This window comes from Macaca mulatta, chromosome 2, assembly GCF_049350105.2.
Source record: "Macaca mulatta isolate MMU2019108-1 chromosome 2, T2T-MMU8v2.0, whole genome shotgun sequence".
NCBI lineage: Eukaryota > Metazoa > Chordata > Mammalia > Primates > Cercopithecidae > Macaca > Macaca mulatta.
The window spans coordinates 119704413-119720956 of NC_133407.1; the positions used below are offsets into that span (position 1 = coordinate 119704413).

Sequence of the window (16544 nt, forward strand, 5' to 3'; positions counted from 1 at the left end):
TATTGCAACTACTCAACTCTGCTGTTGTAGCACAAAAACAGCCAAAGACAACATGTAAATGAATGGGTATGGCTGTGTTCCAATAATACTTTACTTACAAAAGCAGGCACAGGGCCAGATCTGGCCCACAAGCCATAGTTTTGGTTGACCCCCATTTGAGACAAGTACTAGATGGTAGAAATGTTCTCTAGCTGTGCTGTCTAATACAGTAGCCACTAGCCACATGTAACTGTTGTACTTGATATGCGGCTAATGTGACTACAGAACTACATTTTAAATTTCACTAGATTTTAATTAATTTTAGTTTAAATAGCCACATGTGGCTACCATCTTAACACAACTCTAGATACTATTCACTGCTGCCTCCACAAAGGAGATAGAAGCCAACTTCCAATTTATAGCATAGATTATATGTTTGCCTTAAAAAATAAAATACCCATACCTTTGCATTCACAGTGGAACTGCACACAACTGAAAATGGTATTTCTTAAATGTGAAATATCTACATCACTGAGGCCAAGGTGATTGTTTTGAAGTAATCAGGTAGCTGCCTATCAGTCAATGATCAAAAGTATAGGGGCTGAGTCAGGTTCATGCTAAGACCTATCCAATCCAGAAAGTATTTTCTTCCTCCTCTAGACACTGTCCTGCACCTTGACTGAGAGCACAGACCTACTCAACAGTCCCATTAACTCCTAAGGCCAATCCAAACCTCCCCACAGATGCTAAAATACATACATGCAAAGACACAGCTAAAAGAGCCCAAGAGAGAGCATGCATGTTGATTAGAATGCCTTCTAAAGTAATGCACACAGCACAGCGCCTCAACACAAAATCAAGATTCACCACATTTGTCCCTATTGCCTGCTGCATCTGATAACTATGTTATTCACACAATAACTAGCTTGTGTTTTGCATTTCTTAGCAGACCCAAAGATGTAATCCAAGGAGGAAAAAGCAAGGAAATAGGATAGTAATATATTTTTGTTGTTCTTCTAAACATGAATAAGAGATAACAAACCAATATTTCCTTTGAGAAACTCACAAAATATCGACTTTCTTCAATGGGTAAAAGAAATTGAAAGATACTCCTTAGTAAATAAGAACTCTTTGGAAACATGGGTGCCAGAAGGGGAACCCATACAGATGGTGCACAGCAAAGCAAGACAGACGACATTCCAGTTATTTTATGATTTTTGATAAAATGCAATCATTCTAGATCCAAGCCCTTAACTGTAGTTACCAAATCTAAAATGCTCCGAAGTATGAAAAAAAGAAATTTCAAGTGTGAACCAAACACCTTTGACGCAAACTGACAAGAGTCTAATTATACAGTCTTTATTTATCCTACTTAGTGTAAGACTTTTTTTTAATGCAAAAATATTCATGTGTTTGCTTATGGTGTGTTGCTACAACTTCACTTGCAGTGTTATACAATCTATACAATGCATCTCATCTTTCTGAAAGCCCAACAAATATGAATTTCAAAATACATCTGGCCCCAAGGGTTTGGATAAAGGGTCTTCTGAGGAAAGTTGGTCAGGTAGGGCATTTTCTATCAATTCCATGTCTCTGCTGTCTAGAATCCTGAGACAGTGCCTTACCTCAGTCTGAAGGATGGCAGCCCTCTGTTCTTTGGCAGTAAGCGACTCTTTGAGCACTTCAATGTGTTGCTTGCAATCTGAATTTTGATTGCTAAGGGTTTCAAGCTTTGTTTGTAAGGCAAGAAGTTCTGACTCTTTCTTTGAAAGTTCCTGCTTCAGCTGATCAATCTGCAAAACAACAACAAAATTGCAAGAAATTAGAAATTGCTGCCCCTACCCTTTACACTGGACAACTACTGATTTCTTTCCATTTCAGCAGCCAGTGATCAATAATTCAACAAGGCAGGCCATGAATTTGCTTAAAAAAGATGGCCTTAGGAATCACACAGTCTTTGGGTTCTGGAGGAATATCTGTGAAGGTCACTGAGAGTATAGGAAATAGGAATGGAAAGGTCAGCAGACTGCCCTCCATCCCACTGTGGACCAAATTTCACAATGGAATGAAGCCTTCCCAGTCAAACCTACTCATCTATGAAACCACCAAGTCTGTTACCACCATGGTCCTGAGGAGAGTCAACAGGGATCTAACATGGGTAATTAAACCAAGGCATAACTCCACAGTGCAAATAATCATTCAAGGGCAAGATTTGGCAAAAGAATCCTAAAAAACAAGTAAGCATTGGGGATCTTCTTTTTGCTTACATTAAATATTGAGAAGATACAAAAGAACATAAAATATACATAAGGTATAAGGAAAAATGACCAAAAAAAATCCATCATTCAATTCACCAAAAAAGATCACTAGAATTACCCATGTCCCATCCCATTTCTATCTCCTCTCCCCATTTGGAAATAATTACCACCCCAAATTTTGTGCTTATTATTTCTTTGCTTATCTTTTAGGTTGATCATATATTTTTGCATCCATAAATATATACTATTTGGTTTTGCATGTTTTAAAACTTTATTTGGGCTACAATTTTTTTTTTCTTTTTCTTTTTCTTTTCCTTTTTTTTTTTTTTTTTTTTTTTTTTTTGAGACAGAGTCTCGCTCTGTCGCCCAGGCTGGAGTGCAGTGGCGCAATCTCGGCTCACTGCAAGCTCCGCCTCCCGGGTTCACGCCATTCTCCTGCCTCAGCCTCCTGAGTAGCTGGGACTACAGGCGCCCGCCACCGTGCCCGGCTAATTTTTTGTATTTTTAGTAGAAACGGGGTTTCACCGTGGTCTCGATCTCCTGACCTTGTGATCCGCCCGCCTCGGCCTCCCAAAGTGCTGGGATTACAGGCGTGAGCCACCACGCCCGGCATAATTTTTTTTTTCTACTTTGCTTTATTTCCTACTCAATCTTATGTCCTGGAGATTAAATCATAACGTTGTACATAGAGTTCATTCATTTTCACCGAAGTAGAGTATTCCATTGTAAGACTTCACCACAATTTGCCCACTCTGCTGTTGATAGAAATTTGGGTTTGTTCTTAGCTTTTTGCTACTATAAACAGTGCTATTCTGAATATTCTTATACATATAACCTAGTTCACATAGCAGTAATATTTTCAAATGCCTAAGATTTAAATTGCTAAACCACATAGCATATTCATCTTCAATTTCACTAGATAAAACAAAAATGTATGGCTCACACCTGTAATCCCAGCACTTTGGGAGGCCAAGGCGGGCAGATCACAAGGTCAGGAGTTCGAGACCAGCCTGACCAATATGGTGAAACCCCATCTCCACTAAAAATACAAAAATTAGCTGGGCATGGTGGCGGGCACCTGTGTTCCCAGCTACTTGGGAGGCTGAGGCAGGAGAATCACTTGAACCCAGGAGGCAGAAGTTGCAGTAAGCCGAGATCGCGCCACCACACTCCAGCCTGGGTGATAGGGGGAACAAAAAAACAAAAACAAAAAAAAGTTTTCCAAAACAGTTCTATTAATTTACATGATCACAAGCACCTTGCAAGTATGCCAATCACTCCATCTCTTTACCAATAACTTATGTCACGGGTCTTTTTCACTTTTGCCAATTTGATATGTGTTGTGCAGGTAGATGATCTGCAGAGACTTTCTACCAATTCCTTCATTCCTTCCTACTTGTACACAAATGTTGCTCCTCACAACTAGAGCTGAAGTTTGTTTACCCTCTTCTTGAACCTGGGCTGGACTGTGACCTTTCTGCCAACCAAATGCAGCAAAATAATCAGTACACCTGTTCTAGCCCTAGCCTACAGAGGGTCTGGCAGCTTCTGCTTCTACCCACTGGAAGCCAGCCACCATGGTCTGGAAGCTCAACCACCCTGTGACCACCATGGTGTGAGGAAGACCACACCAGACACACGGACAGGCCATGCAGAAAGACAGAGGCCTGTTGGTCATGGCGGCCCCTTTGTCTTGTTTCAGGCTTCAAAGGGAAGAATGTCAACGTTTCGTCATTACATTTTGTGTCTGCATTGGTTTTTTATAGACATTTTATTAGGCTTCGCATTATTACAACTATGCCAAAAGTATTCTTTAATCATTAGTGAATGTTTAACATCACCAAACTTTTTTTCTGTATCTTATGGTTTATCACCATTTTTCAACTTTCATATGTTATTGTAATGAATCACATTAATGAAATTTTTAACCTTAATCTCCCCTGGCATTACTATGAAAAACTCCACTCAGTCATTATATATTTTTCATATGTTACTGTATTCAGCTTACTAATATTTTGTAAGGATCTTTTATTTCTGTTTATGACTGAGATTGGTTTATAATTTTCCTATCCTACGCTGTCCTTATCAGGTTTTAATACCAATATAGCCCTCCAAATGAAGTAGGAAGTGTTCCTTCTTTTAATGTGTTTGGAAATGGTTTCTGTGAAATTGGAGGTTTTTTTACACTAATGTTCATTAGAAACCACCAGCAAAACCATTCAGAGCTGCTATTTTCTTTTTCCAAAGAACATTACTTACTAATCCACTTTTAATGGCTATAGGAATATTCATGTTTCTAATTAGTTGAGTCAGTGTTGATACATTTTTTTCCCCAAAGAATTTTTTGTTTCATCTACATTTTCACACTTATTTGCAGGAAATGTTTATAAAACCCACTTATCTTTGTATCAATAGTATTTATGATTATGTCTTCCTTTTCATTTCTAATATTCTACGTTATTAACCTCTCTTTTTTTAAGTTTTATTTTAGCTTTAGCCACTCTTTTTCCTGATGAATCTCAGTAGACACATGTCAAGTAAAGTATTCTAATCAAGGAACCAATTTTGGCTATATTGACTCTGCAATTACACTTTTGTTTTCTGTTTCATTCATGTCTGCTGCTTTTAAATGTTTCCTTCCTTCTACTTTCTTTGGGCTTATTCTATTTTCCTACCTTTTTAAGTTGGATGCTTATCATACTAATTTTCAGCCTTGTTTCATTCCTAAGATAATCCTTCAGACTATAAGGCTTGATTTGGTTATCTTTAAGTTTGCTTGGTTTCTTATAGTCTCTTGCTCTTTATTTATATTTTCAATCTCTTATTTATTTAAACATATGAAACACACGTTAATATTTCATAGTCTTTTTCTTATAATTCCAACTTTTGAAGTATTTGCTTTCTGATTCTGCTGTTTATTCTTTCTACTGACTATCACTTATAGTGGCCTGTTTTCCTGAAGATTTTGTGATTTTTCTCCTTTTTTGGTACTGTGTACTAGTTTTTTTTTGGAACTTTATCTGGAAAAATACTTTAAGGCCTATTTGGTCCTTTAGAGAATTTGCCTCTGCCAATACCTGAGTACACTACCAACCAAGAATGTAGCTGCTTTAAGCTACATTCTCTACCTGAAGTTTTTAGATCATCTTGCACAGCACACTCATGTAAGAGCCAGCTGTGGTTATGGATTCTGAGAACAAATTTTTTCATCTTTTACTTGGCTTAAAGTTTTAAAACAGAAAATTTTCCCTGGAGTCCCCTAGTCTAAGTGTGAGGAGGGGGAATATGGTAAGGTTATTTTTAGTTTGCCTCTGCACTAGCAGTATAGCCATCTGAGATCCCAGCTTCATGTGGTGGTGGTAATAAGGTTCCTACTATCCCTCATCTTGAATAGGCCCAGACTTCTGTCTCTTTTCTTCAATGTCCTTGTGGCTATGAAAACCAGAGCCCAGGTTCATCTATCTGAAAATTGCCCACAAGGATAAATAACCTGATATGGTTTGGCTGTGTCCCCACCCAAATCTCATCTTGAATTGTAGCTCCCATAATTCCCACATGTCCTGGGAGGTACCCAGCAGGAGGTAATTGAATCATGGGGGCAGGGTCAGTCTTTCCCATGCTGTTCTCATGACAGTGAATAAGTCTCATGAGATCTGATGGTTTTATAAAGGGCAGTTCCCCTGCATATGCTCTCTTGCCTGCTGCCATGTAAGACATGACTTTGCTCTTCATTCGCCTTCTGCCATGATTGTGAGGCCTCCCCAGCCATGTGGAACTGTGAGTTCATTAAACCTCTTTCCTTTATAAATTAGCCAGTCTTGGGTATATATGTCTTTATTAGAAGCATGAGAACAGACTAATACATAACCCATGCTCTACTTATCACACAAGCTTCCTGCTATGGCTTAGCTTTGACCCTTGAGGTTCTTTCTTACTCAAGAGCTCATAAGTACATTTTAAAATATACGTTTAAAAATATACTTCATTCAACAATTTTTGTTGTTTTCAGCAAGAAAACTGACATAAACCATAACAAGCTACTGACAATATCAGCTGAGCATGAACAGGAGTGAGACTCCCATGTTCAGAAGGGTTCAGGTTGCACAACTTAGTAGAAAGGTTAATATGAATGGAAATCCCATTTGTAAGAAGTCAGACTATGTCAGGGAACAAACAAGCTTCATCCTGCTAGCCAAATCTAAAGGATTAGTAGTGGCTAAACAAAAAGCAGTCTTGAGAAGGATCCTAAGTATGCTTAAATATTCACTGGGAAAAAATCATGACTGTTTATCAATGTGCCCCAGGTATATGTGAGCAAGTGAGCACTGCTCAGATAGGTGCAGTATCTGAAATACATTATTTCTCTATAATTTAATGAATCATGAGTGTGTGGTCATTTTTATGTGGAACAAAAGTAAGAAGTTCTCTCTCATACATAACAAGAATATAGTATAAATAAAAACAGGGAAAATCAGAATTAGGATTACCTAAAATGATAAAAGATATTAAAATCTGTTATGATCAGCACTCTTCTCAGGGGGGTATGGCCCCAAATCATGTCCAGTTGTAGCTGACAGCACAGTTTATAGTCGATTCCACATATGAAACTGATTCATCTGAAATTAACGCTCAAAAACTTTCAACTCGACACATCTAAGCAAAGATGATATTTACAGTGAAAAAACTGATTTGTGCTAACTTCCACAAATCCCACAGTAGAAAGCTAGTGTGGGGGTTGGGGTATTGAGAGGGAAATGAAAAGGAAATCAACTGGATATAGAGAATGGGGTTTAGTCAGGAAGAAGGGCATGGCAGGTTCTACATATACCTCCTTTAGTCAATAAAAATAGATTGATAATGATGAAACTATTTAAGTCTATAAATATTAAATAGGCAGTGGCTCTAAATAGCTTTCAGATATTGCTGCCATAAGGTAAATTTTAAATAAATATTTATGCAGACAATAACAGAAAAAAGCTTTTCTAAAGGGAACATAGTCACAAGGTAAAAAAAAAATCATATTCTCCCATAAAAATATGCCTTTTGCTTCTTTTACAGCCATAAATTCCATAAAAATGGAAAGTGATGCAATCGAACATACATGAGAACTGAGGCCAAGAAAGGTCTGTCTCTGTGATGGCCAGAAGAAAAGCCAATCGGAATTACATCACATGCTTTATATGAAGTCCATGTGGACATCAGGCACACTTCATCCTGTCTGAAAATTCTTCCCCCACTTACGTCTATGACACAAACTACACCCTGAAAAAAAACACTCTGCCAAGGAAAACAGCTTCTTTTTCACTGCAGATATGGCCCTCATGTCTAGAAAGTGATATGCTTACTATCATGCAGTTTGGGTTAGGAGGTTTGTAATCTATCAGAAGTTTATAAGAAAATGTGTTACAAATTCAGAATAAAGGAGGAGATCTAACACAGCAGATCGGCATCTCTGGCAAACACTGGAAACAGAGGGAGTAGCTAATATAGAAATACTGGAATGAGTAGATGAAAAACGTGTTAGACTAGGAACGAAGCCTTGTACAGAAAGGAAATGCCATTATTCTTTCCCTACCAGAAAAACAATTATGTATTTGGTATGTTCCATTCTCCGAGGCTTAATGGAGCTCCTGAAAGTAATTCATGCTTTCCATGGCCTCTGAGATTCATCTCTCACAGTTTGATTCCTCTAACCCTTCAGTGTTGGGGTAGGAACTGGAGTTTCCAACAGATGAGAGTTACACATCTGAGATCTCCCAGAGGCTCAGTTCTCAGAGACAATGTTCATGCCAAAGGACTTGCAAGATGCCAGGATTTCTACCCTGGCTGACTATGTTTTGTATTCCTGCCTTTGTACAAGTTGAGTTTTGCAACCCACCTTCTACCTTTCCAAAAATGTTATATCATGTTTTTTCTACGATGTCATATTTGTAAAAGCAATTCAGGCATTCACTGATACTTAATTTAATCACAGAGCTTTCAAGAAACCCTACCAGTTCCAACTACCTGCTCTGGATCACGATGGAATTGCACACTCTTCCACGTGCCTATTTAAAATACTTTCTTTCCCTCCAATCTACATGATTTATTCATTTTAATAAGTAATGCAAGCAGTATTCCCAGGCTTAAATGAGGAATTACACTCATCACTCAAAGTAGGAGAATTGGGCTGGGTGTGGTGGCTCACATCTGTAATCCCAGCACTTTGAGAGGCTGAGGCAGGCAGCAGATCACTTGAGATCAGGAGTTTGAGACCAGCCTGACCAACATGGTGAAACCCCATCTCTACCAAAAAAACACAAAAAATAGCTGGTGTGGTTGTGCGCACCTATAATCCCAGCTACTCAGGAGGCTGGGGTGAGAGAATTGCTTGAACCTGGCAGGCGGAGGCTGCAGTGAGCCAAGATCATACCACTGCACCCCAGCCTGGGTGACAGAGTGAGACCCTGTCTCAAAACAAACAAACAAACAAAAAAACCAAGTAGGGGAATTAAGAAAAGTAAGTAATTAATGATAGGAAACATTAGCAATAAATGTTATAGTTCAATCCAATAAGAACATTCTTTCAATGGAGAAAATATTAAAAACTGACCCTTACTAGTACTTTCTAGCTAATTTTTAACAGTAAAAGAGGTATCCGCATGATGTAAGAATTCATTTTATTTGTATTTCTTAGAAATCCATTTTTCCCATTAGTCAAGTTAAATATAACACTTATTGTAATGATTATTATTTGGTTATACTTCTTCAATAATAATATTTATCATTATTAGCTGGTTTTTTGAGCCAGGTACTTTAACTACACTATTCCATTTTAATATTATTTAGTCCATCTGAACCATCCTGTAAGGCTGGTGCTGTCGCCCCTATTTTATAGAAGACAGTGTGGTCGAGTGACTTTGGTCACTCCTCAAGTCACTCCCTATGCAGCTGGCAAAGGCAGGCTGGAGACTTGCTGGAGTCTGCTTTCATCTTCAGCCTGTGGTCTTTCCACCTCACTCCACTACTTCCCTCAAACATTCTTCTGACCTGACCACTTCTGGAACCATTAAAAGTAACTAGCCATTAAAAGTTAAATCTAACTCAAGGATTGATGGTCTCTCAGACAAATGTGGGCTAATAAAGGTCATGACTTGCTGAAGATCATATAAATGTTTTATTCACCTGGACAGAGTCCATGATGAGGGGCAGAGTTTACAAATTTCATGACATTTTCAGTTGTAGAAGTGGCTTGAACAATCTCCCATTGTGGAATAACAGAGTCGGGGGAAAAGTTTAAGCCAAAACAATAATTTCCCCCAAACTTCTTGAGTTCGCTCGTATCTGTGCCTCTGGTCTTCATTCCCAGAATGATTCAGGCACTGTATGCAGGTCACCCTAGTACTATGCTCACCGAACCTCGGCTTAACTCTCTGAGAGGGAGGGACTGCAAGGAAGAAACCAGAGGAAGGACTGAGCAGGGAAACCTATTCGAAACTTTGAGGCAGTCCCTGGTTACATTCAAATCCACTGGAGATGATTCAAATCCTTCATCTCCACTCCTTGATCCATGTTTTCAGCACAATCTCAACATCTAGTTAGAGATGGAAAGTTGACAGAAGAATGGTTTTGTGTTTTTTCCTTGTGTATACATGCATGCATACACACACACACACACACACACACACACACACGTTGTGATGAAGTAAATGCTAGATAGATATCATTTCCTCCCTATAATTTGCAAACTCAGCAAGGAGTATGCACATATTTCACAACTGATAAAAATCATTTAAACATTTTTCTCTCCTCTCCCACTGCTTTCTCACAGAGGTCTGCACTACTCCAACTCTACTGCATTTCATAAAGTAACAAACAAGATTAAAACCTAGAACAAGAGAACAGGCATATTTAAGAGCAAGTGGTAGAAAAAGAAAAAAGAACAAAAAATTTTTAATTGGTGTAGTTATTATTTTCAGAAGCAAAATGATTTAAACAGAGGAATAGATAAAAGCATCTCACAGTCTCAAAAGACCTATTTGGGCTATTCATAAATTTAATAATTATGCATATGTAAAAATAATAAATATTCAGGTGCTTGGTCCTTTTAAAGCCCCAAGTTTATTTTTGAAAAAATACAATCCAAAATCTTTAAAACTGACAATAACAATATAAACTAATGGAGCAGGTTACTCTAAAATATTTTATAAAGATTCCATAGCAATAGATATGGAATCTATTAGTCCATATTAATGTTACTATTATAACATTATTAGTAACATTAATACTACTATCAACAACAATGCCTGACATTTGATGGATACTTTCTAGAGATCAGACAAGGGACTAGGGGCTTTAAATGAATAATCTCCTGGAATCATCAGACCAACCCAATGATGTAGGTATTTTTCTTATCCTTATTTCATGGATAAAGAAACTGAGGCTTAGGGAATTTTAATAATTTAACTAAAGGGCAGCACTGGGGCTCAAAACTATTTATGTCTTAAACACTATGCTAAAACCACAATAGCTTAATAACTTTTTTTTTTTTTCTTTTGAGATGTAGTCTTGTTCTGTCACCCAGGCTGGAGTGCAGTGGTACCATCTCAGCTCACTGCAACCTCTACCTCCCGGGTTCAAGTGATTCTCCTGCCTCAGCCTCCCGAGAAGCTGGGATTACAGGTGCATGCCACCATGCCTGGCTAATTTTTGTATTTTTTTGTAGAGACAGGGTTTCACCACATTAGACAGGCTGGTCTCGAACTCCTGACCTCAGCTGATCTGCCTGCCTCAGCCTCCCAACCTAATAACATTTAAATGAGTTAAATTGGCTTGTAATAGCAAATATTTTGAGACAAACACCTTCTAGGAGAGGCAAGAAATTTGGCAACGATAGCAACTTCAAAAAAATAGCAAACTTAAGTGATGGTGGAAATTTGGAAGAGAGTGGACTATAAATATGTTAATTCCCAAGGAAGAGGAACACCAAAGGAACTCCTAATTAAAGCCTGAACCTCTCAGTAAGAAGAAATTCCACCAAAGGTTTTCCGTGATTGCTTTTTGGAATCTATATGTCTGAACTAAAAATCTTCTGCATTCTCCTTTGTTGTCCATATATTAAATAATATCACATAAAGCATATTATATGGGTATTTGGAAAAAGTACATATGTAAACTGTAACTTTCTAGTCACACTAAGAACATAAAAGTTTATAACCCTGGACCGTACCTTGGTCTTCATAAACTTGGAGTGACTTTTGTAAACCTCAATTTGTTTGATCTCTTCTTCGCGGTCCTCAGTGTTCAGCACACCATTGGCTTTTAACATCTGGATCTCATCCTCAAGATCCCTTATGTTTCGCTCCAATGAAGCGATTTTTGTGTCCTGTTGGTAAAGAAGAAAAGAAAAATAAAAATAAAGAATACAAATTATTTTTAAGATCATCAAAACAGAATTTAAGAAAGTAATTTTGGTAGTGGTGTTACATATTAACCATGGTGTAGATAGCCCCAAATTCAGAACAATTGATTCTTTTCACAGCTGAGGATCATTTGTGAGACGATAGTTTAAGCTCCCAATCAAGACCATGTTTCAATACAATACAGAGAATTACCTAGATATGTTTGTCTAATATCTGGGAATCAAATTACAAAAGCAACAGTGATAAAAGTAATCTAAGTGTTAAAAAACAAAACAGAACACCATTTAAGTGGACAGATTTTAATTTGGGATATAGTTTTACCACTGTATGTTTTTGAATCTACTTATACACACAAAAACAGTTTATGTGTATATTTTATGACTGGTTTTATAAGGCATGTTTGGAATTTGACTCTGAGAGAGAAAGAAATTCAAATCTACTAATGGGAAAAAGGATTCTCATCTAAAATACAGATGTAAGTGAAACTAAATAACTGGATCTTGACTTGGTATGACTGATACACTAAATATTGAAAATTTATAGTGATTGGAAATAGTACATCATAATGTCATAATTTATTTGGCGAGCAGTCAGGTCCCTACGTGACAAAAAACATGACTACCTTGCAGGGCACTTCAACCTATTGATTTATGGAGCCAACAACTAGAAATATTACACTCAGATGTGGAATTAATTGGGAAAAAGTTACCAATGACAGACTCCATACACAAGATAGAGCACTAGAAACAATGCATTAGAAAGTAGAGAAGAGAGAGCTCTCATAGAGGAACCAAAACAAACAAACAAAAAATGACAAAAAAATGTTCCATAACAGTAAGTATTAGGCTTCAATCAGTCTTTAGAATGAAAGTTTGACACATCAAAAACTGACTTCAAGTTTTCTCAGTGTCACATCTGCGTGCCATTTTATTGCACAGAGTTAAGGAGCTCATATTAATTTGTAACTGAATGCTAATTCAGAACAATCTACCAACTTTTTTAACCAATTCATTTTCTCAGAATCAAAAAGACTAAGAATTCCAAAAGTAAAGACAATGAATAGGCTATTCTATTTATAAGTAACTCATTTTTAAAAACCTCGCAACAAATGTGTCTGCCCTGACTTTGTGGCTATTGTCTACTTTATTTGCCTATAATATATGCCCAATGGTATATCTCCTATGGCAATATAGTAATTATCATTGTTATTATCATTAACATTGTCATCATGTTAAAAGGAGAAAAGGAGGACCAGTAAATTTATGCAACTCTATTATGTGCCAAGAACTGAGTGCTCTATGTTCCGCAGATACTTTTATTAATTCTCAGAAAAATTTCAAGAAGATGAAATAAAAAGATTTTGAAAATTCCAAGATTATTAGGAAATGGAACATTCTGTAGTATTTCATTTTCTTTTTAAAATAATACCTATTGTATTTTTTCTGTTATAAAAGCAATATACTCTGAATTCACAGAAAATGGAGAAAACCTCTAATCCTACTGTCTAGAAATAACTACCATTAATGCTTTCTTGTATATTCTGCCAGTATTTTTCTATTTAGATGCCATTTATGGAAATCTTCTATACTACCAGTTTAAATTTTAAAAAGTGTTATGGACTGAATGTTGAGTCCCCCAAAAATATATATGTTGAAACTCTAACCTTCAATGTAATGGTATTTGGAGATGGCGCTTTTGGTGGGTAATTAGGATTAGATGAGGCTAGGAGAGTAGGGCCCTAATGATGGGATTAGAGCCCTTATAAGAAGAGACACCAGGAAGCTGCTCACTCTCCCTCTACCAAGAAAGGACACGGGGAGAAGGCAGCTATCTACAAGCCAGGAAGAGAGCCCTCACCAGAGCCTTATCATGCTGGCACCCTAATCTCGGCGTTCTAACCTCCAAAACTGTGAGAAAAACAAATCTCCCTTATTGAAGCCACCCAGTCTATAGTACTGTGCTAAGACAGTCAAGCTTACAAACATGGGGAGTGATACTTAGCGACTTACTTAAGTCCTGAGCTGTAAGAACTCCATAGATAAAAAGAAAAGCGGCCTGGTGCAATGGCTCATGACTGTAATCCCAGCACTTTGGCAGGCTGAGGCGAGTGGATCACCTGAGGTAGGGAGTTCAAGACCAACCTGACCAACCAACATGGAGAAGCCCCATCTCTACTAAAAATACAAAATTATCCGGCCATGGTTGTGCATGGCTGTAATCTCAGCCACAAGGCTGAGGCAGAAGAATCACTTGAACCCAGGAGGCGGAGGGTGAACCAAGGTCGTGCCATTGCACTCCAGCCTGGGCAATAAGAGCGAAACTCTGTCTCAAAAAAAAAAAAAGAAAGAACGAAAGAAAGAAAAGAAAGGCAATAATGGAAGTGCTACGGAAAAAGAACTTCTAGAAGTTCAGAAGAGACTTTCCAAATAACTAAGAGTCATTTTGAATCAACATGTTTCAGGCTATAAAATCAAAACTCATTAAACAACAATTGAAAAGCTATATAGATAATTAGGATTATTCATAATCCCGCCACTCATATATACCCACTATTAACATTTGTGTTCATTCCCATGGAAGCCTTAAGATTATATTTTCACCTTAAAACATACAAAAAGTTATTTCAATTAAAACTCTAATCAATATGATATAGATTTTTTTCGCTCTATTGAGATACAAATTGGTTGTTGATGAGATTTACAAATACCCAAGTGCAAAATTTAAGCATTTACAAATAGCTAAGTACAATCTTTAGAACTGAACTGTAAAGTAAGTGTGAAGGTAAGGGCTAATATCCCAGATCTTCCTATATAAAATTTCGATGGATTTTCAACTCAAATCTAAGTGACCATAAAATGTGTATGTATGTATACATATATATACCTATATCAATATATGTGTAGGTGGGTATGTGTGTGTGGCACAATACACTTTGACATCTTCACATCTTAGACCTGAATTTTTTCGTAACACTTGGTGGAATTCCAACGCCCAATCATGGAGGCAAGAGGAGACGACTCTGCTTCCTCGCAAGCCTCAGTTTTCTGAGTTTTACTGAGAAAGTAAACTCCTGAGGCTTTAGTGAGCAAGGACTACAACTGACAATTTCTAAATGGCTTAGATGCAACTTTTCACTGGACTCAAGAATTACATACTACTAAAGAAAATCAGAACTAGATTGAGATAGAAAGTTTCTTAACATAGCAAAGCTTCTTGACATCTTAAGTTAAAATTTCACCAAACATATTTTGAAATTATTTTTACTTTTACTAGTTTTCTCAAATTAAGCAACACCCTTCTTTTTTCTCACAAACGTCTTTGTTCCCTGGCTCTGTTGCCCAAGCTGGAGTGCAGTGCTGTGATCTCGGCTCACTGCAACCTCCACCTCCCAGGTTCAAGCAATTTTCATGCCTCAGCCTCCCAAGTAGCTGGGATTACCAGCCTGTGCCACCACGTAAACCGAATTTTTGTATTTTTAGTAGTGATGGGGTTTCACCATGCAGGCTAGTCTCGAACTCCTGACCTCAAGTGATCCACCCACCTCAGCCTCCCAAAGTGCTGGGATTACAAGTGTGAACAACTGTGCCCAGCCTATATTTCTGTTCTTATGTAGAAAGTCAATTTCAAGGGCAACAGAGCTCATACCTCACATCATGAGCACAGAGAAAAGTAGGTAGGAGAATATCATTAGGATTCAAAGGAAAACTGATACAAAAAATACAGCTATATCAGACAGTTTTGGGTTGTGCCCAAGAAGATATTCAAAATGCCAAACCAGAGAAGGACTGAGGAAATGTAAACATGAAAATAAAAAGCAAACATAATGGCTCGCATGTCTACTACTTTTCAACTGTGTCAGTCCAAAGAATTTAGAGGGAAGGAATTTTATCATTTTCCTTTTTAAAAATCGCTAACACTAAGATAAATGACTAAAACCTTATATATGTAAGGAGGACTATGGAAGTCCATATCAAGTCCTGATATGGTTGAATGTGATATATGGATATTGAGATACTAAATGCACATGGCTCAGAAAGTCAACGCACTAATCTGGAATAGAGAAAAAAATACATAAATGAAGACATATGTTGTAACTTCCTGAAAAGTGGAGTTTCAGAAGGTAAAGCAACATTTTATGCCCTAATCGCCAAAGAGTTTTCTTCATCTGAACCTTTTTACAAGTTATTTATGACTGATATTTTAAAACAATATATGGAATGATTTTCAAACACACATCTTGATTATATTTCACAAATAAACAAGCTCTAGAGGCAGATAATTGTGGGCCTTCCTTAGAGATGGGGAAAATGAAATATAACATAGGGTAGCTTTTCTCAAAGTTCACAGAACCCAAATGTTCCATGAAAAGGGGGAGGTTGCAGGGTCATGTATGTTTGAGAAATGCTTATTAGGAATTTTCAATGCACATTAACATGAATGGCTCTGGAAAGTCCTGAAGCAAAATAATCTATTTCATTTTGTTTATCAACAGTATTACTGCCTCTAGAAGTCAATTCCTGAAAAAATTTAGGCCTGTAATGATCACATTAAGCTCTGGGTAATATTACTAAATTGAAGAGTCAAAACAACAATTTGGATTCTTCAAGGGAAAACTTGCCACAATCACCCCCAATTTAAAACGAAGGGGGCGGGGACTAAATATCTAGATCAGCCTGTCAGCTTCTGTCACTCAAAAGTCGTTTACTGAGCCCCTGTTCTAAGCCCAGCACTTAAGACGACATCAGTAAAAGAACAGATGTGGAACCCCATACTCCTGGAACTTAGCACCTCATGTGTCAGGCAATGTTTTTCAAATAGTCTTGAGATAGGGCAACCAAGAAATTGTTTTGTCTTTATATTATATTTTGGTTATGGAATGTAAATATGTAGAAAAAAATTTTCAGGG

The 16544-nt window shown here is 37.4% G+C and overlaps 1 protein-coding gene across 1 annotated transcript in view; it reads right to left on the reverse strand.

Moving 5' to 3' along the window:
• Positions 1–16544, reverse strand: part of ERC2 (ELKS/RAB6-interacting/CAST family member 2) — a 975448-nt gene that overhangs the window by 636246 nt on the left and 322658 nt on the right. The window contains exons 5-6 of the mRNA XM_077993178.1: positions 11446–11601; positions 1605–1772 (exon numbers count right to left, since the gene is read on the reverse strand). Coding sequence (XP_077849304.1) covers positions 1605–1772; positions 11446–11601 — 324 coding nt within the window. The remainder of the gene's footprint in view (positions 1–1604; positions 1773–11445; positions 11602–16544) is intronic.